The 25,141-nt window shown below is 43.6% G+C and overlaps 1 protein-coding gene across 3 annotated transcripts; it reads right to left on the bottom strand.

Moving 5' to 3' along the window:
* Positions 1-679: 679 nt before the first annotated feature.
* Positions 680-23,900, bottom strand: LOC106910665 (T-cell differentiation antigen CD6-like). 3 transcript variants are annotated; one of them, XM_088010577.1, is made up of 9 exons: positions 23,676-23,900; positions 23,226-23,406; positions 22,827-22,886; positions 16,941-17,222; positions 15,042-15,356; positions 3,655-3,969; positions 1,201-1,233; positions 1,000-1,116; positions 680-907 (listed from the first exon to the last, which is right to left on the bottom strand). In XM_088010577.1, exons 2-9 carry the CDS (start codon positions 23,275-23,277, stop codon positions 822-824), a joined length of 1,260 nt encoding a protein of 419 aa, XP_087866703.1. In that variant the 5' UTR covers positions 23,278-23,406; positions 23,676-23,900; the 3' UTR covers positions 680-821. The 3 variants fall into 3 exon arrangements, with proteins under 3 accessions (XP_087866703.1, XP_087866702.1, XP_087866701.1); XM_088010576.1 differs by lacking the exons at positions 680-907; positions 1,000-1,116; positions 1,201-1,233; positions 3,655-3,969 and adding exons at positions 13,986-14,401; positions 14,520-14,552 and having other exon boundaries at positions 23,226-23,342; positions 23,676-23,897; XM_088010575.1 differs by lacking the exons at positions 680-907; positions 1,000-1,116; positions 1,201-1,233; positions 3,655-3,969 and adding exons at positions 13,986-14,401; positions 14,520-14,552 and having other exon boundaries at positions 23,676-23,883.
* Between the last annotated feature and the right edge of the window lie 1,241 nt (positions 23,901-25,141).

Raw genomic sequence — 25,141 nt, 5'->3', positions numbered from 1 at the left:
TCGATCGGTTCGTGTTCAGCCTCAAGGCAGAAGCAACAAACCACACAAACCGATTCCAGTCACAAACATCGCGATTCCAGAAGAAAATCCACAAAACCCCCAACATAGCATACGGGAATTTAGAATAACCAAACACGGATGACGATGTAGAAGCAATAGTGACAGTTTGTGGAGACATTTTAAGAGATAAAAGAAACAAAAAGAAAAGGCGGTGGATGAAAGGCAGCGGGAGCAGCAGCTCTATCTGCTGCTCTATGATTAGGAGGTGACTGTGTGTTTTCATAGTTAACATTTTTAACTGAATAAACATAAACATATATAATAATGACCTTTAGATTTAATAATAAACATTTCCACATATCTCCGATATCCACCGGACTCTCAGTTGCGTGATGTCAGCTGTTTGGGATTCCCCTCTGTTCTGACGTCCGCAGCAAAATTTTCCAAGTCTTGACCGGTCCGTGGTAATAAAAAGGTTGGGGACCATTGGTGTAAAGGGTTTTTAGGCGAATCAGAGTTCACTTCTTTGGTCCGGTTTGGAATTCAAATTTCCATTCACACTCCCCAAACGAATCTGACTTTCTAGACAAGAATTACAGTCTGATTAAAGCGGACTAAACAGGGCCCGTGTGAATACACCCTGATTTTATATAATTTATTAGAAATATGGAGAGCAAAATGTTTATAGTTTTTATTAATTATTTTCAAATTAGAATATAACATGTATTCTTTATTACACGTATTACGGTTTAGACCAATTATTGGTTTAAACCAATAATCAGGATGTTGGAGTCTGTGCTTCTTCAAGCTTTGGTCCATCTTCAGGATTCCCACCTCATGGTCCACATACTCACAGTCACCTGGTTCTTCACACCAGCGTCTGCTCTCTTCTCCTCACCTCGCTCATCTTTACAATGTTAGAACAAACTTTACTGCTGGATTCACTGCAGATATGACAGATTTGCTACAGATTCAGATGTTTACCAGGCGAGGACCTACCATCTCGTCTGCAGTAATAGCAGCAGAGAAACGTTACCAGGGTGGCAAAAAAACCCAGTAGACTAAAGAGCCATAAGATGCTGAGATGTTCTGGAGAAGAAACGGCTGATGGAGGAGCTGGAGCAACAGACAAACATCAAATACATGAAAAGATTCAAAGACTCGGCTGAAATTGCTGAAAATTCATCAACTCAGTCGTACCTGGTGTAGTTACTCTAAACAACGCCTTAGATTCTGCAGGGAAAACAGGAAGAGAAAAGTTTCAAGTTGACCTGTACAGCGTAGATTTCAGTTCACTAAAACTAAAAGGAGGTTTTCTAGGTCTTGATCTGATATAAAAAGTACAAAGCTAAATGTTGGTTTGAAGTAATGAGTACTGCACAATTTCAGTACAATAAACAGAACAGACAGGGTGAAGAACTGACACATCAGGGAGGATAAGGCACATATGCAAAGCTAGCAGGAGTTATTAGTAATAAACAGCAGACATGAGGCCAGTGAAGGCGGTGAACTCAGGGAATTCACCGTGCAGCCAGCTCTCCCAGGCTTTAGTCTCTGATATGGTGGTATTATCTAAGAGCAAGTCCTTGGGAACGCTCTGTCCCACAACTGACATGATGCCGGCTCCGCTCCAATGCTGATGTAGAGCAATCCTCCTCCAATCATTCTAGGACACTTGTCAGCAACTGACCAATCAGCATTGCAAGTACACGCCCCGTATCTAGAGGAACTGACCTCCGACAGTATTGATAGAATCATAGCAAACATGCTGGAGTCAGAGATTTTGAGGAAAATACATAATCAGTCCAAGTTGTCAGTGGGGACTATGCAATCCCGACAGCCGTTACCCAGAACGTGTAGAGGACGGACCTGACCTGTGCAGACATACAGCCATGGATAAAATACCACTCGTTTTCTTCTGGTTTGTTGTTAATTTTTATGTCCTCTACAACCATAACCATTTAATTAGAGAACTGATATCTAGTCATTTTACAAAAATATATCATAAAACATGTTTTATTATCTTACAACAGGGGAAACTCAACAGCAGCAAAATGAGAAACAATCGAAGCAGATTCACACAGAGATAAATTATGAACAAATGAAGGTAACATGCTGTACAATACTGAGTTATTTATAACTAATGTGCAACTGAGTGCCTTCAGAAAATGCACATGTTGTTTTTGAGCAATAAAACTACAGCAGACTTTATGTTTTAAATGTCTTCCATGACTGTATGTATAGAACCTTAAATGTAGTACAAACCAGACAGATGCATCTACAAACTGCTCACCTGGCTGGAGAGCAGCAGCGGCGTCACCCACCAAACCAGGGCCGGCCCAGCTGGCCCAGCTCTGAAGCAGGACCCTAAAAGCAGGGGCAGCCCCGAAAAATATCCGATGGAAAAGCTCCGAAAGCGAGCGGAGCCGGTGGAAAAGGGACATTAGTTTGGCCGTTCAAACGGGACCGAACTAGCAGGTTCTCCAAGATCTATTCTATCCCGCTGCTGACCTCCAGGGCCTGCGAATCTCAGCAAGAGTCACATTCAGCTTGTGGCTCTGGTCCCACAGCATGTTAATCTGGGTGTTCACTAGCTTCACAAGAGCTGATCAGGCAGCTTGACAAGGGCTGAAACAGCTGACAACTTCCTCTGAATTTGTTGATATCCCAGGTATCCGCCAACTCCAAACAGCAGAAATCCTGTTATCATGAATCCACATAAATACAGATCCCCCAACACTTCCACAGGTAATGTGGACAGACAAAGAACATTTGATCAATTGCATCGAGAGACCAGTTCACTAGATCCATAAGTCAGAGCAAGCAGGGGAAAGTTGGGTAGAGAGAGCTGAAGAAATAACATTTAATTACTTATTTTAATATTGGAGCAAGACAGAGAAACTCCTGTTAGTTTATAAATTGCGGAGTACTTAGCAACCCAGAACAAGAATCAAACATAAAGAACCAACATTAAGCTACTAATCTAGAACAAACTTCCAAAAATACTATGCACTTAGCAACCCAGAACTGGAACATGTTGTAAACAAGTATAGTTTTTCTTTTATTGTGCTTGTGTTGTCGTTTTGTTTTTCTTCTAATTCACGCACAGCACATTGAACTAACTTGTTGCTGAAAAAATGTTATATAAATTAAACTTTCTTGAATGGCTTGATGATTGCATGATATGATGGTAGGATGGTTGGATGGTTGGATGGTAGGATGGTTGGATGGTTTGATGGTTTGATGGTAGGATGGTTGGATGGTTGGATGGTTTGATGGTAGGATGGTTGGATGGTTTGATGGTAGGATGGTTGGATGGTAGGATGGTTGGATGGTAGGATGGTTGGATGGTAGGATGGTTTGACGGTAGGATGGTTTGACGGTAGGATGGTTGGATGGTTTGATGGTAGGATGGTTGAGGGAATGGAAGTGGAATCAGATGGGAATTTAATTTTGAGCCATTTTGATATTTGTGTATCTTTAGTTTTCATTCCTTTTTGTGAGAAAAACATTTCAAATGATTGCAGCTCCTCCAAATAAACCTCATCACCGCATCCACAAGACGAGTTTGTGTCCAAATGTGGACACTGGCAGAGACAGACGTCAGCTTGGACAGTTCATGTCCAACAGACCAGATGTTTGATGGAGACTGACCTGAACACACCACACCAGCGTCCTCTTTGTGTCCGCAGTCGGAGATTTCCTGGACACCCGGACAGAACCACAGGTTCTGCTCGTTCCCGGTGCAGTTCAGCTCGTCTAGGTGAATCGGTCCGCTCCCTGGAGGGAACAATCCATTCTGACCCGTCACCCTGAGAGCGGTCCCACAGCCCAGCTGGGCGCAAACCACCTTGGCTTCTCTCAGGTCCCATCTGTCGTCACACACCGTGCCCCAGTTCCCGTCCTTCCATACCTCCACCCGCCCGGCACACTGATCCTCATGTCCCTCCAGCCGAACGGACTGATGACCTGAAGACGACATGACCAGGATGTTAAAGCAGGAAGGTCACACCTGAAAACAATCCAGTGACTGAATTCAGACATCACTGATTCTACAGATTCTAGATGAGAGACTCTTACCTGCAGTCTCTAGAGTTCCTCAACTGTTACAACATCAATATGGTTTCATTTCATAAAGTTAAAGGTGCAGCTTCACCACTGAATCTTCCTCATTTTAAAACAGTTTCAACATAAATGTACTATTGTCTTGGGGAATCAGGAAATCTCACCACAAACCACTTCTGTGGTAACGTTGCATCCTGCCGTAAACGTCTCTAAGCAGTTCTGCAGACGGCGGTCCCGGTACACACAGTCCTGGAAACACTTGCTGTCGTGAGGTGCAACGATTTCCTTCATAATATGAACTCTTCCGCATTTCAGGTCCTGGCAGATCCACTCAGTCAGAGTGTCTAAATAGTCCGGTGGGAGTGGAACCGCCTCCCCACTCCTGTTTCCAGGCATCCTGAGAGTCCACCTGCATGTGCTGCCGAGGTGATGAACGTAAGGGTCGTCTGAGGGCACAGAGGGTCACAGAGCAGAGGATGAAAACTGAGAAAATACTCAAACATCATCCACTGAGGAACAAATCTGGACCAGAAATCTGCAGCAACCTGAAGGATTTTAGAAACAGAACAGAGCGTCATCAGCGTAGCATGATAAACAGATGATGATGTTAAATAGTCTCAGCAGAGCTGCAGAACATGTGCGGTTATCCTAACTGGCAGCAAAGCTTGTGGTTCAGATACTTGGCGCTGATCAATTAAAGGTCACGACCTCAGAGACACAGCAGTGGAAACGATGCAGGAAGACGCTGTGATCAGAGGTCAGATCAGATCAGAGGACAGACCTCTACCAGAGGAGACTAACTTTCTGTGCAGATCCTTTTTACACACGTCTGTTAATCATCTGCTTCCTGCAGAGCCTTTGAATGCTGCTCAGCGTTTCTCCAACACCGCTTCTACTCAAACAGACGGTTCTGTTAGTAATCCAGAACCTTTGGGCCCAGCAGTCGAGGCTTGGTCAGCCTCCATCGTCTGTGTGATTCTGAAACGTTTGTTATTTTAACCTTTAACCTCTGCAGCTCTTTCCTCACCCCAGCACCATTTATGGTTATTATCATGAATTCACTGGACTGCAACAGCAAATTGGAACAATTATGTTTTAAACTTTTGACCATATTGCGTACATTTATTGATTAATCAGAAAACCAATCACACTCCTCTCTGACAGAGTATCAGCATCAAGCTAAGGGAATTGTTTTAAATTTGAGAACAAAGTCAGTATGAGCAGAGGAAAGTTATAAACTCGGGCCAGCCGGGCCGCTCTGACCACCTGAATTTCTAGACCAGCCAAGGTGCGGAGGGGATCCGTTTTGGTGACCTTGCTTTTTCACTAGAGCGGTTCGCAGCCGAGTGTGAAGCGGCCAGGATGATTTGGAGCAGTGCCTCCAAATCCAAGGGTCTAAAGCCGAAAAAGGGCAGAGTGCCTTCTCTGGGTGGGAAAGAGGTCCTGCCCCAGGTGGAGAGTTGAAGAATCTCGGGGAAGAATGGAGCGGTGCATGGGTGCAGTGAAGCGCTGTATTGGTCTGTCGTGGTGAAAAGAGAGCCGAGTCAAGGGCAAAGCTCTCGATTTACTGGTCAGTCTACATTCCTTAACTCATCTATGGTCACGTGCTTTGGATCGTGACCGAAAGAATAAGATGATAGATACAAGCGCCCGAAATCAGTTTTCTCCGTAGGAGGTCTGGGGTCTCCGTTAGAGAGAGAAGCTCATTCATCCTGGATGGACTCGGATTAGATCCGCTGCTTCTCCACGACAAGAGGAGTCAGTTGAGGTGGCTCGAGCATCTGGTTGGGATGGACGCCTCCCTGGTGAGGTGCTCAGGTCCCACTGGGAGGAGGCTCAGAAGAAGACCTGGACACACTGGAGGGACGATGTTTCCCCGCTGGGAACGCCATGGGATTCCTGGAGGAGCCGGACCAGGAGGCTGGGGAAGTCTGAGTCTCCCTGCTTAGGCTGCTGACCCCACGAACCGACCCCGTAGAGGTTACCACAGCAGGCCTCAGCAGGTAGACGCATCAAGAGACTTTCACGTCTCTCAGGGAACAGAGAAAGGTGGGATATGCAGACTGCCTTCTAGTGAACACTTTGAAGGTTTTGAAACAAATCTTCTTCCTGGCCAGAAGGTTAGAAAGAAAAGATTCAGAGCTCTGCTGTCTCACTTGGAGGTGGACTCCAAAGACGAGGCGTTGGGATTCAGGTCTTTTGTAGTGGGGATCAGTCCTTATACGCAGCGCTGAGGTTTATTGCAAGTGGGAAGTTTGTCAGTGAGGTTTGCAGCAGTGATGTTTTCATCTCAAGGACTGATCAGGTAGTGAAGCAAAATGAATTCCAACAACAGACATTTAAAAACGTAGATCTACCCTCAGTGGGGCAAACTCTCACAGGAAGAGGTCTGGCAGACCCAAAGGAAGGACTGAAACAAAGGACAAGTGTCTGAGCGTTAACAGCTAGACTGATAGGTGGCGCACAGGACAACAGCTTCTAGCACAGCTTAATAGCGGTTGCAGTCATTTCAGCAACCACTGAAATTACTACGATTACTTCTGATAAGAATAGTTGGAGTTGCAGGTTTGACCAAGCAAGTTGCAACAAGAAAGCCATTGCTAAGATGTTAGAATATGACAAAGAGGCTTGCCTGGGCCATGCAACAGCACTGTGGGACTATTAAAGACTGGGAGAAGGTGCTACGGACCGATGAATCACAACTTTCAATCTTCGGTTCATCACACAGGGTGAGATCCGTCTGGAGTTGGACACATTCTGTAGTCACGTCAACCAACACAACCCTACGGCGTCCAGAGTCTTAAGGAACTCTGGGTGAATCTGACCGAGGAGCTTTTTAACCCCCTTGGTGACCTCAGCACCAGAGACTGGAGAGCCTGACCCAAAGTCTCCAGGTGCTGCGTCCTCAGTGGAAGAGGTGCTGTTGGGCCTGAGGTGGACTTGGACGTATTCTGCCCACCGACCCAAGACGTCCCAGGTGGAGGTCAGCAGCACACCACCCCCACTATAATCAGTGTTGGTGCTGTACTGCTCTCCCCCTCAAGCCGCCATGTTGAAGTCGTTCTCCATGACATCTTCAAACTCCTCCCACCCAGAGTTTTTGCCTCAGCGACCACCCGAGCCGCATGGTCTGCCGGTACCCATCAGCTGCTTGCGGGGTCCCATCGGCCAGAAAGGCCCGACAGGACTCCTTCTCCAGCCTGACAGCATCAACCACCGCCGGTGGGTTCAAAGGTTATAAAGTTACTAATAAAGACGTTGTTGTTTTTCAGATCAAAGACATGAACATTTCTTGACCTGGTTCACTTTCAAACAGCACCACTTATGTACAAAGCAATAAACAAGCCGTTTCCTAGAAAATATGTCCCAACGTTTCTCAGGGGCAGCAAATAGAAACATCCAGATGCGAGAAGGTGCTGCTGTGAATCCGACAGGGAGAGATGGAGGACAAGCAAAGGAGAACAGGCCTGAAGACGGAGAACTGAAGTAAAATTAGCTCCTGCTTTCATTTGACAGAACATTTAGGTTTTCTTGTCAGAGTGCGATTCTGCTTCCTTTCCTGTAGTGGTGTGTTTCCCTTCCTGTGATTCTGCGGGTAAAGTGAGGATCTGAGGCTGAACCTGTTTGTCTCAATAACTGCAGCGTGTTTGACGCCAGCCTGCGTGGGAGCGCTGCAGCTGCTGCATCGCCCAGAGGCACTTCCTCAGCAGGTCACCCCACATCCTGCCACCGCCGCAGCATCACACTGCATGCTGCTGCGCCTGATGCGGGCCGAACCACCGGCACCAGAACAGCAGGACATGAGTTTGGCTCTCTGTCGGGAGGAAAGGCTGCAGATCAACGTCTTACTCACCGTCCATGTCTTCAGGTGGCACTTGGACCCCAGCATCTGGAGTGGAAGCATCGAGAAGAGCTGAAATGACGAATAAAGGGAGTTTAGTTTTTAATTTGAGAGCAGCATTGTGAAGCAACAAGCTGCAGAAACACAGAATATGTACAACAGGATTCTGGATTTAAAACACGCGGACTGGGAGATTCATCCGTTTCAGTTTGCAGTCGATGGAGGGAAACTATCAGAGCTGCCTCACCTGCACCTTTAAATATCTTTAGTTTTGATTTTTAAACCAAACACACTTCAAGAGAAATAAAATCCTGGAAGGAAAAACTGGAAAAATTATCCTGAATAAAAAAATGTACAAAGACTCCTGATTAACACTGAAGCTCAAACTAGTATTTTAACTATGGAGATTAGAGAGAACTACTCTTGCTCTTTTAAAGTGAGCATGTGGAGCTTTGACTCCTTCACTTCTGGTCTGCAGACAGTAGAACTGCAATGCTTCGGTCTGAATTCCCCGTTTCTCCTGTTCTCAGGCGTTTTACAGAAACTCGGTATTTTAAATGTGAAGGAGACGTTTCCACCCCTTCAGCCATTTCTGTAGTTCGGTAGCAGCGATTATCTACCGGCAGAGAAACTTTCTACCTGTTGGAGCCAGAGTCTGACCCAGAGCAGCAGAACCTGCAGAACCGCGCATTCACATGAACGCTTGGCAGTGATGGTGTTACTGGATTTACTCCCTCTGCATCCACACCAGCTCCCTACAACATGGAGCGTAGTTTAACTACAGTCCATGCATGTCAGATGACTCTTCAAATATGAATGCTACCACAATATGAATGCATTAAACGAAGCCTGGACATAATGAAGGAGTTAGCTAACGGAGCGTCACCGAATTGGATCATTTTTGTTCCCCGGGACAAAAACAGCAAAAACTAATAATTATATCCAAAGCATGCAGAGCAGTTGAATCCTCCAGGAGGCAGCTAGCAGCTAGCAGCTAGCACACAGCGCTAACAGGAGGCTCAATGCTGACCACCGGCCAGGACGTCTCTACCGACACACAGCATTCATGTCTACAATCAGCTTTGCTGGCCCTTTTATTAGCAGCTTAGCGCTTCGCTGTGTCCCTCGCCTCCATAGGGAAGGAACCGACCCTCAGTCAGACCAAGTCTTCCAGAAAATCCCTCCTGATATCCTGGCGGAGGTTCCTGAAACGCTCGTCCTTCAGGTCTCCAAAAACGGACGTTCCCCTCTGATGTGGGAACGTTCCCGAGAAAACCGACATTAACCAGAAGAGGCTCTGATGCCGCGGCGATGTGAGACTCCTGAGCGTTAATACACGCATTTCTGAGCGGTTCGACTCGCTTACCTGCAACTGCAGCAGAACTGAACTCGGATACAAAATCACCGCCAGGAAAAAAAATGGCCGATTCTCAGAACTGATTAGCTGGAAGTCATGACCTTGTTCAGCATTTCCACAGCAAGTGGTGACGTCATAGACAAGGACAGGTTACAGGCAAGAGAGAAAAATGAACAGACTGAAAAATATAACCCAGAGAGAATAGAAAGACATTTATGCAGCATTCCTGGACACTCAACGTACAAAAACAACATTTATGGGATAAAAAAGTGGATTTTGTATGACATGTCCCTTGTAAGCTCTGCCTTTCAGCCTGTGAATGTAAAGTTTACCTGGAGAGAGCGAGCTCAGCTGGAGGATGAAGAGGAACTGAAGCAGCTTCATCTTGGTGTCACAGCGAGGAGATGATCCTCCACATGAACCTCTTCTTCTTCTTCTCAGACTGAACTCTGCATCGCAGCAGGAAGTGAAACATCAGAGGCTCCAACTCTCTTCTTCTGCTTTCAAAAACGGCTGAGCGTGAAAAATAAAATCATTTAAAGCAATAAATGATGTGCCAAGCTGCTGTGCCTAAATACATAGTAAGATGTCTGTCCTGTTGGTGTGCTAACCAAACTGTGCAGGTCAAATGGGACAACTGTGTGTCTGCACCCTTCTGTGTCCGTAATGGAGTCAGACAAGGAAGCACTTTATCCCCTGCATTGATTCATCTCTGTATGAATGAGCTCTCCAAGCAGCTCAACCTGTGTAGAACTGGCTGTATGGTTGGAGATACAATTACAAGTCAGTTCATGTATGCTGATGACTTAGTGGGTTTAGTCCAAGTTCAGCTGGTCTTCAGAAGCTGCTCAATGTGTGTTCAGCATACGGTGAACGACATGATGTTCAATTCAGTCCATCCAGAAGTCTGATTTGGTCTGTCGCTCTCAAGAGGACAAAAACATGGCGTCCCCTGATGTCAAGCTGTCTGGGATCTTACTGAACGTCTCAAATCAAGTCAAACATCTTGGTCATGTGTTGGCAGACCGTCCGTCTGATGCTGGGGACATTTACCGTCAGGTTCAAATGTGCTCAGCCAAATGTCCGGTCCGTAAGTTTGGATTCTGTCCTGATGAAGTCAACCTGAACTTGTTTAGGTCATATTCTACATCGCTGTCTGTGGTGCAACTTTAACCAAGCCAGCCTCCAGAGACTCAAGATGTTTTATAGCGATGCGTTAAGATTTTGTTAAAAAGGCCCAGGTGGACCAGAGCCAGTCAACTGGTTGGATCAGCTCTTTGATGGCTGTTTGAGAAAAGCTTATGTATTCACTTATTTGCCGTTTAAACCAGTCTAATAACAGAATTATCCTGTTAAATATAGTGCAGCAAGATACTCATCTGTCCTTGGGAGACATTGGTACGACTGCCTCCTGAATGGTTCGGGGTCTCTTCATGTACTTTTTATTCTCTTATTTCATTGTTTTTCTTTTTAAAGTGATTTGGACTTTGAGTCTGCAATAAAATCTATCTAATAATAACAAAGAAAACCAAAGAGACGTGATTTTAAGTGAATTACAGAAACTGCAGAAACATTTGCAGAACATAAAGGACAGGAAATCTGTTCCAAAACGTTTAATTACTTTCTGGTTTTGTCAATGAAGTTGTTGGTTCTCATTTTAACCGACAGTTGCAGATCGGACTCAAACATATTTTAAAAATGATTTCGAAACAAGTTGAACATGAAAATAAAATCCTTTGCAGCATAATGAAGGATGACACCTTACTGATGGATTAATATTAAATTTCTCTTTGGGACCAATAATGTAACTGAATTCATGCCCCGGTTTCACCGTGAGATCTGGGGATGAACCCAAGAACAGAGGCAGCTGAACACCAAGAGCCTTCTCTCACAGCCGTTTATGTTTGCTACTTAAAAGTAACATTTCGTTTTAGCATTAAATTAGGCAAATCGCAGTTAAAGTGACAAAATGCCTGGACGTCCTAACATCTTACCCAAACCGTGCGCTGCTATAAACCGGGCTGCTACCAACACCAAACATTTCAGCTCCAACCTATCCTCGGTCTTTGGTTGCCGTTAAGCTGCCTTTGTGTTAACAGTTAAACCGGAAGTTTCCCCTTCACAATAAAAGCATCAGACCTAAAAAAAAAATCAGAAATCTCATTCCCACCATGATTAAAACATTTAGAAACATTTGTGAAGAAAATTTCCGTGTAGAACAATTTGACTATGTTTTTAAAAGTGTAGCATCAGATAGAGGCCCTGATGCTACACTTTTAATATAACTAGTATAATTCTTTGGAGAAAACAAAAATGTTGTTTGGTGCAGTTTTGGAAAGCGTTAAGCAAAAAGAACTTATGACAACAATGAAGCAGGGCGTCATCGCCACAATACCTAAACCTGGATACGATTAAATGAACCTGAATCATCCCAGACCAATCAGACTTCTCAATACAGATGATCAAATGTTCACTAAAGTTCTAGCAGCTCCATTAAAAGTGCATTTATCAGATATAATTAGTTGAATCTGGTCTTCTGAAGGGTAGATGAACTAATAATAACTGGTCCTGGCTCTAACTGAGTATTCCCAGTTAATTAACTATGATGGTTTCATGTTGTTCTGGATTTCCAGAAAGTCTTTGATTCAGTGGAATATGTTTTTATGTTTTAAACTTTTAAACAGTTTGGCTCTGCTGTAAAATGTTTGGGTGCAGTCAGAATGCAGTGAACAGAAGTTAATAGATGTACTGTCTCCTTAAATGATGGACATGTCCAAGATCTACCATAAAAAGGGTTCAGCATTTAGTGCCTCACCTCCTCTGTTGCCACAGTCGCAGATCTCTGAGCTATCTTCATAAGAAGCTCGAGGCTTCAGGGTTTACAAATTAGGAAGCCGAATATTATCCCAAGTCAGCTAGCAGATGACACCACCGTTTGAAAACAAAGGCCAGATCCCACTGGCCATCCAAACTCTGGACGTATTTTCCAAAGCCTCAGGCTCAAATCTAGATTTAGAGAAAAGTGAATCGATGAGCCTCCATGGTCTCTCTCAATCATTATCAGCCTCTGCCAAACAACAGGCGCCGCCTTGGAGGAGGAAATAGGACAAATAAGAAAACCATCAGGTAAGGAGAGGAAAAAACCGCCTGTCTCTCACTCTGCTCTTTGAAGGCAGCTTGAGATGAAGAAAAACACCTCGGGACCTAACCACATATAAACACATGTAGACAAAACAAGCCGGGTACAAGGAGGAGGTGTGACATGCAAATGGGTCTCATCTGAGTTATGTGTGTGTCAGACCATGAACCCTGACTGAAGCACCCGATTATCTGTGATTATCTGTACGATCTTGGAGTTCACCACCAGCTTATCAGTTCAGGGCCACAGATGTTCCAGGGAGGGGGGCAGCAGAACAGAGCCTTCTTTAGACACAACAACCAGGGGAGGATCGCCGGCCAGCCAAGCCCAGCCCGGGTCCAGATTCCCATAGCAGAAAGTTGCTTAGGTCAGGCTGACATCAGTTTACTGGCTGCCTTGAAAGTCTCTCTGGAGCTTCTCAATGGCAAATCCAAACAGCCAAATTTAGGGTCTCATGCCTGATCCGAGAGAACGACGGTCACACCGTATCCATTCTGGGTCCGAGATCCGCTGGCCGGCCTCGGTCCTGTTCCAGGATCACACCCAGTCTGCGCTCAGCTCCCGTATCATCTCAGTCTGAGTGTTGATCGCTCTGCAGATCCCATCAACCGGACCCGGCAGCCTTGAAGTGGCTGAAAGGCGGATAAGCCAGGTATCCGCCAACTCCAATAAGCAGAAACCCTGTTATCGTGAATCCAATCATCTACACGTCTTCAGCATCCTCGACTGACGGCATCATCAGACACACGGTCTTCCACTTCCATCCAGAATCCATATCCAGTGAAGAATGTCCCGTCGGGACACGAAGGTTCCCCTTTACCCGGTTTCCCAGGGGAAAAAATTTTCAATTGTGTTGAGAGACCAGCTGACCAGATCAATAATTTGCAACTTTGGAAGCTTTTCAAAAGAAAGACTCTGAAAACACAGGACAGACGCTGAGCAGGAAAGATGGGGAGGACAGGGAGACAGAGAAGGTGCGTCCTCCTCCTTCGAAGGACAGAGCAGAAAGACTTGACAGAAGAGAGACTTGATTGGACAGTCCAATCAAGTCTCTCTTCTCTAACCAGAACCTATAAAAGGAAGTCAGAGCCACTGTTGGTCAGAGCAGACTTGACAGACCCCTTGACTCTATTTCTGTTCTCACCTTGCAAGGTTTTAATACATTTCCTATTTCTTCTCATCCACTCTTGTTAAAGTAATTTTTTTCCATGACAGTATTTTTCTTCGTTAGATATTGTCTGACTGTCTGGGTTACAGCTGTGTTGTTGTGCAGAGGAGGGATGAAGTGAAAGTGAGGATCGCCGTCTGTCCTCTCCGGTGAAGCACGGCTACAGAAAGCAGCAGATCCTGCAGCGTTTCCGTCTGAAGCGCCTCGTCTTCCTGCTGCTGGAAGTGGGTAGAGGACCGTGGGATTAATATTCCTCACATGGCTGCTCCAACAGTTACCAGCAGATAATCGCAGCAATCAAAGCTGTCAGCAAATCAGAAGATGATCAACTATAAGTTCAGCAGATCAGGGGACGAGGCTTTAGCATCCACAGCGATGCTGATGACCCACACAACAAATATGAAGTGAGAAATGCTTTATTTTCGTTTTATAGTTTTTATTTAATTTTTAATTAGCGTTTTTTTTATGATAAATATTTATTATACCTTTTATATTACTAGTGATTTTTAACAATAATCAGTATTTTAGAGCCGACACGTCTTCAAGCTTTGGTCCATCTTCATCGTCTCCTCCTCATCGTCCGCAGGTTGTTCAAACCGTCTGCTCCGTTGTCCTCACCGATCTCAACTTTGCTAATGATGTTAAAAGCAACTTTACTGCTAGATTTGCTGCAGATTCGACCTTTAGGAGATGAGGACCTACCGTGCCAATTACAGTAAACGCGGCAGAAAACCATGCTCAGCAGAACAAGAACAAGAAGCCCAATAGACAGAAATATGATGCTGAAATGTTGTGAAGTCAGGCCGCCTGCAGGACGAATGAATCTCGGACCTGGCAGCAATGGACAAACATCAAATATATTAAGATTTACAGAATCAGCTCATATGCCTAAAACTATGGATCTTTTTTTTTGTATGGACTGACGATGTGGTCATCAACTCAGTCACACCTTCTGTGGCTACTCCAAAAAACGCCTTCGAATCTGCAGGGAAAACAGGAAAAGAAAAGATTCAAGCTAATCCATAATGTTTAGGTTTAAGGTCAAATATTTGAGATTCTTTATTACTTGAAGCAAACACACAGAAACTGCTGGTTTAAGGTGGAAGGATCCAAAAATAACATTAAAACAAATGGAGAAAAGACAGGTAGGATGGTTTGATGGTAGGATGGTTTGATGGTAGGATGGTTTGATAATTTGATGGTAGGATGGTTTGATGATAGGATGGTTTGATAATTTGATAGTAGGATGGTAGCATGGTTTGATGGTAGGATGGTAGGATGGTTTGATAATTTGATAGTAGGATGGTAGCATGGTTTGATGGTAGGATGGTAGGATGGTTTGATAATTTGATAGTAGGATGGTAGCATGGTTTGATGGTAGGAGTTTGTGTCTGAATGTGGACACTGGCAGAGACAGACGTCAGCTTGGACAGTTCATGTCCAACAGACCAGATGTTTGATGGAGACTGACCTGAACACACCACACCAGCGTCCTCTTTGTGTCCGCAGTAGGAGTTTTCCTGGACACCCGGACAGAACCACAGGTTCTGCTCGTTCCCGGTACAGTTCAGCTCTTCTAGGTGAATCGGTCCGCTCCCTGGAGGGAACAATCCATTCTGACCCGTCACCCTGAGAGCGATCCCACAGTCGAGCTGGTCGCAAACCACGTCGCCATTATTCAGGTCCCATCTGTCGTCACACACCGTGCCCCAGTTCCCATCCTTCCATACCTCCACCCGCCCGGCACACTGATCCTCATGTCCCTCCAGCCGAACGGACTGATGACCTGAAGACGACATGACCAGGATGTTAAAGCAGGAAGGTCACACCTGAAAACAATCCAGTGATTAATTAATTATTATTTTAATGAATCATGTCGAGTGAAATCTGTATCAGCGCCTGTTTGGAGGACTAATGAGACGGAGACGTTTGTAAAGACGATGCAAGATCAGCACATTCTGATTCTGTCAGAGATCTGGTGATGCTTCCAGTGATGTCAGCTGAGCATCAACATGATGAGGGACAGTCAGCCCTGTGGACTCGGTGGTGGAAGCTGTCCACACCTGTCCAGGATGTCTGCAGGTGGTTCCAGAGGGTCATGGCTGCAGAAAGGACTGCTCCCCCTTCAGATGCTCCGTCATGCACTTAATTTTCCTATTAACTAAAAAAACTTGCAGCTTGTGATACAACAAAACTCATTATTGCTTCAAAAAATGTACATCTTTTCTTATATTTTTCATCCATGGCAGTTTGGATGATGCGGTTTGGTCCATTCTGCACTGTAATGTAAACACAGGAACTTTGCCAAGTTTATCATGTTGCATTTGACTGGTGTAATTTTAAATAATGCCACACAGTGTCACTGTTGGCTATAGTAATAATAATAATAATGTGGGTAGTCAGTATGCTCATCTGACAGAACACCGAATCCAAACAACTTCTGAAGCACCTACATTTGTGTCCTCAACATTTTTCTCCAGAAGACTTTGAATCATTTGTACAACCAAAACTGACAAAGGCTCTAATAGATGATCTTTACCTTAATGAGCTAAAAATAAATGCCGTGCTGACAGTTTTTATCCACAAAGTGCCTAAACCCCACTGCCACCAGAGCAAAAACGGCTGGTAGGAACATCAGAGTGACAGCGCTGGAAGCTAACAGAGCTCTGCAGCAGTAGGACCAGCGGCACTACTGCTGCCCCAGACGAAGACCAGACCAGGAGACCGGATTCACAGCTACAGAACCACTTACCGGGTCGCACAGTGACCAGAAGTGAGTCTCATTCATTGTTTCATGATGAACCTGAAGGCAGCAGCAGCTCCTACGGCCAACTCTTCCTCTTCCTCTGTTTGCTGCTCCTCTTCATCACCTCTTGTTATTTCTACCTTCTGATCCGGTTCAAATTAAAAAGGCTAATAATGTTACTCATCACTGTTTGGCTGGAGGAGCCAGGCAGTTCAACCTTTACATGCCATTTACCCAGAATGCATTGCAGCATGAACAACATGGCGACGTTCCTGTGACAATATTTTATTAAAATTTATAAAAACTAGACAGCGCACAGCATTATTACTGTATTGTTTTTACATCTAAAATAAAGTCTATTGTTGCAACTAATTGTGGATCCCTTTAAAGGTTTTGTAGCCATTATTTGAAAGTGGTCAGACAGCAAAGTGGGAACTGAGAGAGGGGGAAGACGAGCACCAAAGGCCATCAGGCCGGGACTGGATGGCCACGTCGAGGGCCAAGGCCTCCTTAGGTGGGTTGTGCTCTACCCCTGCACCACCACAGCATCCCAGTCTTCCTCGTTTTAAGATCATTTGCAACAACACAAATACATTTTTTCTTGAAGAATGAGGAAAGTCTTACCACAGACCACTTCTGTGGTCACGATGCAGTCTGCCATCTCTACCTGTAAACACTTCTGCAGACGCCAATCCCGGAAAAGACACTGCTGGTAGCACTTCATGTTGGGAGGCGGTGTGGTTTTATTCACAGCATAAACTTTTCCACATTTCAGGTCCTGGCAGATCTGGTCAGTCAGAGTGTCTAAATAGTCCGGTGGGAGTGGAACCGCCTCCCCACTCCTGTTTCCAGGCATCCTGAGAGTCCACCTGCATGTGCTGCCGAGGTGATGAACGTAAGGGTCGTCTGAGGGCACAGAGGGTCACAGAGCAGAGGATGAAAACTGAGAAAATACTCAAACATCATCCACTGAGGAACAAATCTGGACCAGAAATCTGCAGCAACCTGAAGGATTTTAGAAACATAGAATCAGGGGTGGAAGTAGTGGGGTACGGTCGGGTACTGCTACCCCTAAAAGATTTAGCGAGGTTCGCAGTACCTGAGAGAGGAGCGGCTGTCAGCTGTAAAGCATCAACTGGTTCACTGTGCAGCCGTGACCGATTAGCTTTTCAAGAACAATCTAAAACACGACTTAACCCTTGTGTTTACAAATGGTGTCCAACCGACCACACACCCGTAAAACGTCTATCATGTGCCTCAGTCTTCTCACACACAAGCGTTAATCAGTTAATAACTTTTCGATTACACGTCATTTACCCAGTCACCTTTTCGATTTATGCCATTTCTGTGTAAACAAAGACTGTAATTAAAACGTCTTCATGTAAACGTATTAGTAGAAACGAAACAAAAATTCCTTTTTCGTTGGATCTTTGTCGTGTAAACGGGGCCGTAGTCGGCTATTTTACAGAAGTGTGATGGATTCAACACGATGGAATGATACAAAACATTTTATGAGAAGCGTATGGGGGATTTTTCTGCCATAATTCGAGAGCACACATTTTCAGTCTGAAAGCAGGATTTCATTAAAAGTTTTCTTCTCAAAGCTTGTACTCAAAACTGCTGCTCTCTTTCAAATATTCACTCTGCTCTCTCAAACTTTTCTCCTTCCGCTCAAAACTTATCTCTTCTGGGATCAAATCTCCGCTTGCAGACGCCTCTGCTCTGAATTATTTTCTGCTCTCTGGAACAGAAAAGTACCGTCGCCTGGCAACCTCAGCCTTCTAATATACATTTAAAACCATTAACAGAAAATGTATCTATAAACCTATCCATTATGAATGCATACTATTATTTCCCATTGTCATTTTTGCGTTTGGTAACATCCAGTTGATCACGTATATTTCAAAAAAAGAGTTTCCATTGCAGCTCTGCAAAATACGGTCAAAAGCCACTTCATCCTAGTATGACAACGTTTTATTGAAAAGGGTCTTAGGGGGCGTTTACATGACAACGATCCAACAAAAACGGAAGTTTTGTTCCGTTTTTGTTGGATCGTTTACACGAAAACATTCTAATTACGATCTGTGTTTACACAGTAACGGCACACATCGAAAACGTGTAATGCTCTCACTGCGCCTAGTTGGTGCTAGGTTCTTTGAAACTGAGTGCGCATGCGTTTAAAAAAAAGTTCTACTTAAAGGCATGTGGATTCGTGTTTCCCTATCAGGTACCGTTCTCCCATAGATTGGGAGAAAACACACATTGTGTGCGTCTGATTAGGGCGCATGCAGTTGGAAAAAGTGGGATAACTTTGCTGCAACACCTTGTTTGAGCTTTCACGGTGTCCGTAGCGGGACCCGGACTGGAAGCTGTTTATTGCTTTTACCTGGGAATGGCCAACAGTCTGTTATTCCTATATAAATTTGATAAAATAGGAGCTCCCGCCCTTCCCATATCCTCTGTCACCTTTTCCAGCAGTTAAAACAGTTTAATCCGTTGCTAACAAGACGTAACCTGTTTTTCCGAGCCGCCTTCAAACGCAACATTAACGCTGAGACGCTCGCGCTGGGTTTCCACCTGTGAGGCAGCAAAGGAGACCTGCTGCTGCTGCTGCGCAGGTGTGTTAGAATCATGGCAGCAAACCAGCAAAACGTAAATAACTGCACAGTTTTTTCCCCAAACTAACCGACTGAGTTGAGTAAAGCTGTTGGATGCAGGTAATGCTAGCTAAAAGATGACTAGCTAATATCAATACAGCACGTTAAGCTTGTTAACAAGTAGCCTGTAGGCTACTGGTGTTGTCTATGTTCAGCTACGTAGACTCATTTTGCCCCCCTAAAATAAGTCGATGCCCCCCCTGTTAAACTCGTCAGGAGCCGGGCTGGTCGAGAGACAGCAGGTGCAAATCGTGACACCCACCTACTAATAGCACTTCCACTTGTGACACCTGCCACTGCTTTCGGGACTAGCTGCCGGCGCTGCCACTGACCTCGGCACCTCGTACTGGAACTTTCGCTGACACCTGCCATTAGTGCCACTGTTTTCGGGGCTAGCTGTAAGTGTTGCCACTGGCTTCGGAAAATGGACTACATATCCCATGATGCTTTATTACTTGTCGAAGAAGAACTTGAAGACAGACAAAGAAAAAAGAATTTAAGAGGTTTTGTTTCGCAGAAAGACTTATGTCAGCTGAATTCCTACACGTTTTGTATATCATGTATGATCCGTTCATCCCATTTATTCACTAAAGTTCATCTGAATAATCCAGCCGACTCCTTCCGTCTTTGAATTAATCAAATACACAGCAGGTATCGGGATGCCATTGGTTTCAGCACCTTAGTAACAGCTGAGTCTGGCTTCCACTAGAGCTGCTGTTGGTGTCCAGGATGTTTCAGAGCTGTCACAACTGGTGCCGATGTTCTGGGGGATGGCAGTGACAGTTTTTGGAAAACGTGTTACTTATATTGCCTGTTTATACATTTTTATTTCAATGGTAATTGTATTAGTTAATTATCCTTGAATATTTTGACTTAATTTAACTGAAGGAAGATGGCCAAAGTAATTGAATCCACCACTAAGTGTCACTATTACAGTGGAGCCTGTTGAACCCCGTTGGGTTGCCAGATTGGGCTTTGGCCAAGATGGAAATACGTAGTAGTTGTGTAAAACGTATATTGTAGAAATTAATAAAGTTTGAAAAATAAATTTAAGCTTAATGATCATAATTTCTCATGGATGAATAATAAGTTATTTGATCCTGATGTAGTAAATTCACACGTTGACTAAACATGAATTTTACAGAAGACTTCAAATTGCTGTTTAAAGTATTTACATACAATGACTAATAAATATTGACAAATCAATTACTATGCATATACTTTGTGACATAAACTTGAAAACATGTTGAAACATATCTGCCAAATAAAATAATATGTAAGCAGCACAATTTTCTTTGAAAAAAGCATTTTCATCTTAAGTAAAACCCAAAGTAATTTTTATTTCCAAAAATATGTAACAATCTTGTTCTTAATGCTGCTTAAGATTCACACATTGTCAAATTTTTTGAGGTGTACATACTTTGTGTTTTGACTTATCAATATTCAATATTAGTGTAAAAACTTGAAGGTGGTTTAACTAGAAAGTGAAAATCCTCCTGCTGCCTAGAAAATGCTGTTGAAATGCATTTTGTAGCTCAGATTTTAGTCATTCTCTCATCTTTGAATAAGAAACTTTGAAGACAATGAACAGAACCAGAAACAAACACAGAGAAGCAACCTTCATGTCTGCCACACAAATCTGGAATAAACTTGACAAGTAATGAAAAATAGCAGATTAAATTTATTAAATAATAAGTAATAACTCTTTAAAACTGGTTAACAGGCATTTTTGGAAAATTATGATAACATGTTTTTTTTTTAAAATTGCATTATCTTAAATAAAACACTGAAAGTTATAGTGGCTGCCTGGTCTATTAGATAATAGACCAGGCAGCCACTATAACTTATGACATCCTGTGAACTGTCATGGAACCATGCTGAACATAATGTCACTCTGGAATTGTCAATATCTCATGTTGCCACTGTCACTAATATTAACTAATAAGTCAATATTAGTGAACTTACCCGGTTTAATAATCAATAGCATTATATTAAGGTCACTGTATAAAAATAATTATAATCCGGAATTGACAGGAGCTTGTCAGCACTGGCATACCATGGCAACCGAGTGTCAGTTGTAGTGGTAGGTACCTATGGTAGCTATTATCAGCTGTTGCAGAAGAGGTCCCATCTGAAAGCGCAGGAGTTGTCTTTCTCTGTTTAAGTCTGAACACCGGCTGTATATTTAAATATGTATGAGAATTATGTTGTAATTAAGATATATTTTATTTCTATTTGTTTGATCTAAAGTTATTCATATGCTACATTCTGTCTGAAACAGATAGAGAATGAGGTTAGCAGCCTGTGGCACCCATGGCCACCTTACTTGTGCCACCTTACCCAGTGGTAAGGTGGCACAAGTGGCACCTTACCCAGAAGCCCGTGGCACAAGTGACAGCTTATGGCAACTGTCAACATGTTTTCACTGAGGCTGTTTATTGGAAACTGAAATTTGAGACTGTATAAAAAATAGACCAGGGCATATTTGCTTTTTTAAGGGAACAGAATACTTAAGAGGAAATGCAATACTTTGTGCCAGATCCACCATTATTTTCATTAATTATAAATTCATTCATATTAAATCTGACACAGAAGCTGTCACCAAAGAATATTCTATTCCTATTCTATTGTTTTCCCCACTAAGCATATTTAAATATGCTGAAGTATGTATAATACAATTAAAAATACTTTAAAAATACAACTGTTTATAAATATAGCTGCATGTATAAGGTTTCCAGTAACAAAACAGCGTGTTATGAAAGATTAAATGTTCAAATACGTCATTGTGCCTGTTAAACATATAACGCTGAGTGGAGCGGTCGAACGCTATAAGATGGCCGCCCTAAATCTCGTCAGCAAAAATAGGCGAGAGCGGTCCGTGAGGCGTGGGAGGTGCCAGTATGAGGTAGCGGCCATCCTTGGAAGGTACCGAAGTCAGTGACAACACTGACCGCTAGCCCCGAAAACAGTGGCACTTGTGGCAGGTGTCACACCTGCCACCGGAAGTGCCATTAGTAGGTGCGGTGTCACGATTTGCGCTCGGCCCTGCTGGGCTGGTCCGTAGTTCTCTAGATAAGAGGCTGAACAAACAGCCTTTAATTTTGCCACCTGGGCTGTGCGGAGCGGTGAAGAGACGCTGAGGGAACCGTATCTGATGGGGGAACAGTAACACCAGTATTGTGAGTAGTTTCTTCTTCTGTGGATTGTAGGAAGCAGCTATGTTTTGCGTCATACTATGCATGAGCTGGGGATTCTCTGGAAGAAAAGATCAGTTTTCTCGGTTTACACGACGACGGAAAACGGTACGTTTCAGAAACAAAGCACTCTGGAACCCGTTTTCAATCTGTGCCGTTGTCAGAGAAAACATTCGGTGGTTTCGTGTAAATGCGCACTACAAACGCAACAAAACTCTTCAGTTTTCCCCGGAAATCGTCGTGTAAACGGGGCCTAAATCTGGCCCTGTAGAAACAATCCACCCTGAAACACAATTAATGTGATTCACATGATTCACATCAACCACTTGAACCGGATCAGCAGAAGTTTGGGTCTGTCCAAAAGCTGCCGACCAATGTTTTACCCCACCAATGTTTTACCCCACCAATGTTTTACCCCACCAATGTTTTACCCCACCAATGTTTTATCCCACCAATGTTTTACCCCACCAATGTTTTACTCCACCAATGTTTTACCCCACCAATGTTTTACCCCACCAATGTTTTACCCCACCAATGTTTTACCCCACCAATGTTTTACTCCACCAATGTTTTACTCCACCAATGTTTTACCCCACCAATGTTTTACCCCACCAATGTTTTACCCCACCAATGTTTTACCCCACCAATGTTTTACTCACAGTCAAACTCTTCAGGTGTCTCTGTTGTCAGAGGCTCTGGAGCCAAAACATCAGGAAGAACTGAAACAATAAAAAGGGAGATTTGTTTTTTTTAATTTAAGAGCAGCATGGAGCAATAAGCTCCAGAAACACCCAGAACATTAAATCAGGAGCAACACGCTGAGCTTCATTATTCAGTTTGTGGTCGGAGGGAAACTATCAGAGCTGCCTGACCTCCACGTTCAAATATCTTTATTTTTGTTCAGCCAAACCTGAACAGAAATCAAATATTTTTTTATCCTGAATAAAAACAGATTCCAAATGAACTTTGAAGCTCAAAGTAACATCTTCATCTGGAGGTAACAGCTGTAGTCCTGCTGTTTCCAGCTCTGCCTTTCAGCCTGTGAATGTAAAGTTTACCTGGAGAGAGCGAGCTCAGCTGGAGGATGAAGAGGAACTGAAGCAGCTTCATCTTGGTGTCACAGCGAGGAGATGATCCTCCACATGAACCTCTTCTTCTTCTTCTCAGACTGAACTCTGCATCGCAGCAGGAAGTGAAACATCAGAGGCTCCAACTCTCTTCTTCTGCTTTCAAAAACGGCTGAGCGTGAAAAATAAAATCATTGGCATCATGAAGGAAACTTTACTGTGAATATCCAGGTTTAATAGCCATAAAGTCTCACCGTAAGAGCATAAAAATACCGTAAAATAAAACCCTCAAGCCTGGTCTGACTGTTTACCTAATTAAAAAATAACATTTACAGCTTGAGCGGTTAGAATCTAAAAATACATTTTTATTTAACATATAATTAAACAGATGCACAGTTTTAGTAAAATAATGCTTGAAACATGGACGTCCTAACATCTTACCCAAACCGTGCGCTGCTATAAACCGGGCTGCTACCAACACCAAACATTTCAGCTCCAACCTATCCTCGGTCTTTTGGTCGTTAAGCTGCCTTTGTGTTAACAGTTAAACCGGAAGTTTCCCCTTCACAATAAAAGCACAAACCATCAAACAGTAAAAACCAAAATGCAGCAGGCACAGACGGATACCAGCAAATAAAGCAATTAACTAATTTATGGTTATTTACAATTCCACCAGTTTTATGACTGATTGGTTTATACAATAACAATAAATAATTTTAAGAAAAGTAATGCAGAGGTTCGGTTTCCTAGCAACTAAAGAAGTTTTGGTACAAGACGCTACAACTGATAAGCTACTAGAGCATTAACCTTTGTTACCGTCTCTGTTCTCAAAGCTTTTCCTTTGACTTTCCTCTCCGGACGCCAGGGGGCGCCAGGTGGGCGGTGGATTTCAGGACCAGCAGGTTTTAGCGGTTCTAGGATGTCAAGGCTGTTAAAATGATCCAGTCAGGGTTCTGCTATTAAAGTCTTTAATGAAGCCTGTTGGTTCTGCATTGAGTGACAGTTTGAATTAATAACCTCATCATTGATAGGCTTTGCCTGGATTGGAAATCACGTGACTATCGTGCCACACATGCAGCAATGCTTTGAATTTAGTCAGGAATATCAGTGATCGGCAGCAGGTCCTCCTCTGATTGGCTTAAAACGTTCAGAACTTTATTAAAGAACAACAAAAATCAACAAAATGTGTTCAAATTAATGACCCAACAACAATAATAATCTCAGTAATTATTGTTTCAACAAGGTGTTGCGCAATTCTGTGCGTTTCGGTTCCATTACCAAAATAACTAGAGCAGGAGTTTAAATGAACTAATCAGCCTGAGAGGCTTATTAATGATCACAAAATAAATATCAAGCCTGAAAACCTGATATCATAACGGACTGAATGTTTTTAACGTAATCTCGGGTCGGCCCGTGGCGGTTGCCATGGCAACGGGTGTGTTTAAAGAGTAAAAAGGTGGAGTGTGTTATGTTTGGAAGCCAGGACGAGGTAGAAGCTGTAGACAAAGAACTCTTAACAGCGTTTATTCAGAACTCGCTCAGCAGTACAGTAACATCAGGTCATCCTCTCCGCCATCTTCTCTCTTCTTCTCCTTCTCTCCCCCAGTCTATCCTATTCTCGTACACCACCTAGTGGTGACACAACAGAGTGGTTTTCAGCTGATCACCTGTTCAGGTTGTTTTACCTTTGTTTACCTTTGCTGTGGCTCTTTACAGCCGCCGTAGTTTCTGAACATTCAATAAACCACAAACTTGGACTGATGACCTCGTTCTTTGTGAGTATATGTCATTTACAACAAACATCAAACACGGTAAATATGTTTCATTAAGTATTTAACAGACAAATGGCTTCTACCGCCATAATTATGTGAAATTAAATTAATTGTCTAATATAAAAATAGTTTGGT

This window comes from Poecilia mexicana, unplaced genomic scaffold (genome assembly GCF_051168715.1).
Source record: "Poecilia mexicana isolate PSO_F unplaced genomic scaffold, ASM5116871v1 scaffold_11, whole genome shotgun sequence".
Lineage (NCBI taxonomy): Eukaryota > Metazoa > Chordata > Actinopteri > Cyprinodontiformes > Poeciliidae > Poecilia > Poecilia mexicana.
This window is presented reverse-complemented; position numbering and strand designations above follow the sequence as displayed.

What these genes read in the sequence shown, in the direction of transcription:
- LOC106910665 (XM_088010577.1), bottom strand. Translation starts at nt 23,277, where the DNA reads ATGAAGCTGCTTCAGTTCCTCTTCATCCTCCAGCTGAGCTCGCTCTCT. An exon ending in GCTGAGCTCGCTCTCTCCAG is followed by an intron (nt 22,887 to 23,225) that starts GTAAACTTTACA and finishes TTATTGTTTCAG; the next exon opens with TTCTTCCTGATGTTTTGGCT. An exon ending in CGCTGGTGTGGTGTGTTCAG is followed by an intron (nt 1,234 to 3,654) that starts GTCAGTCTCCAT and finishes TTTTCCCTGCAG; the next exon opens with AATCTAAGGCGTTGTTTAGA.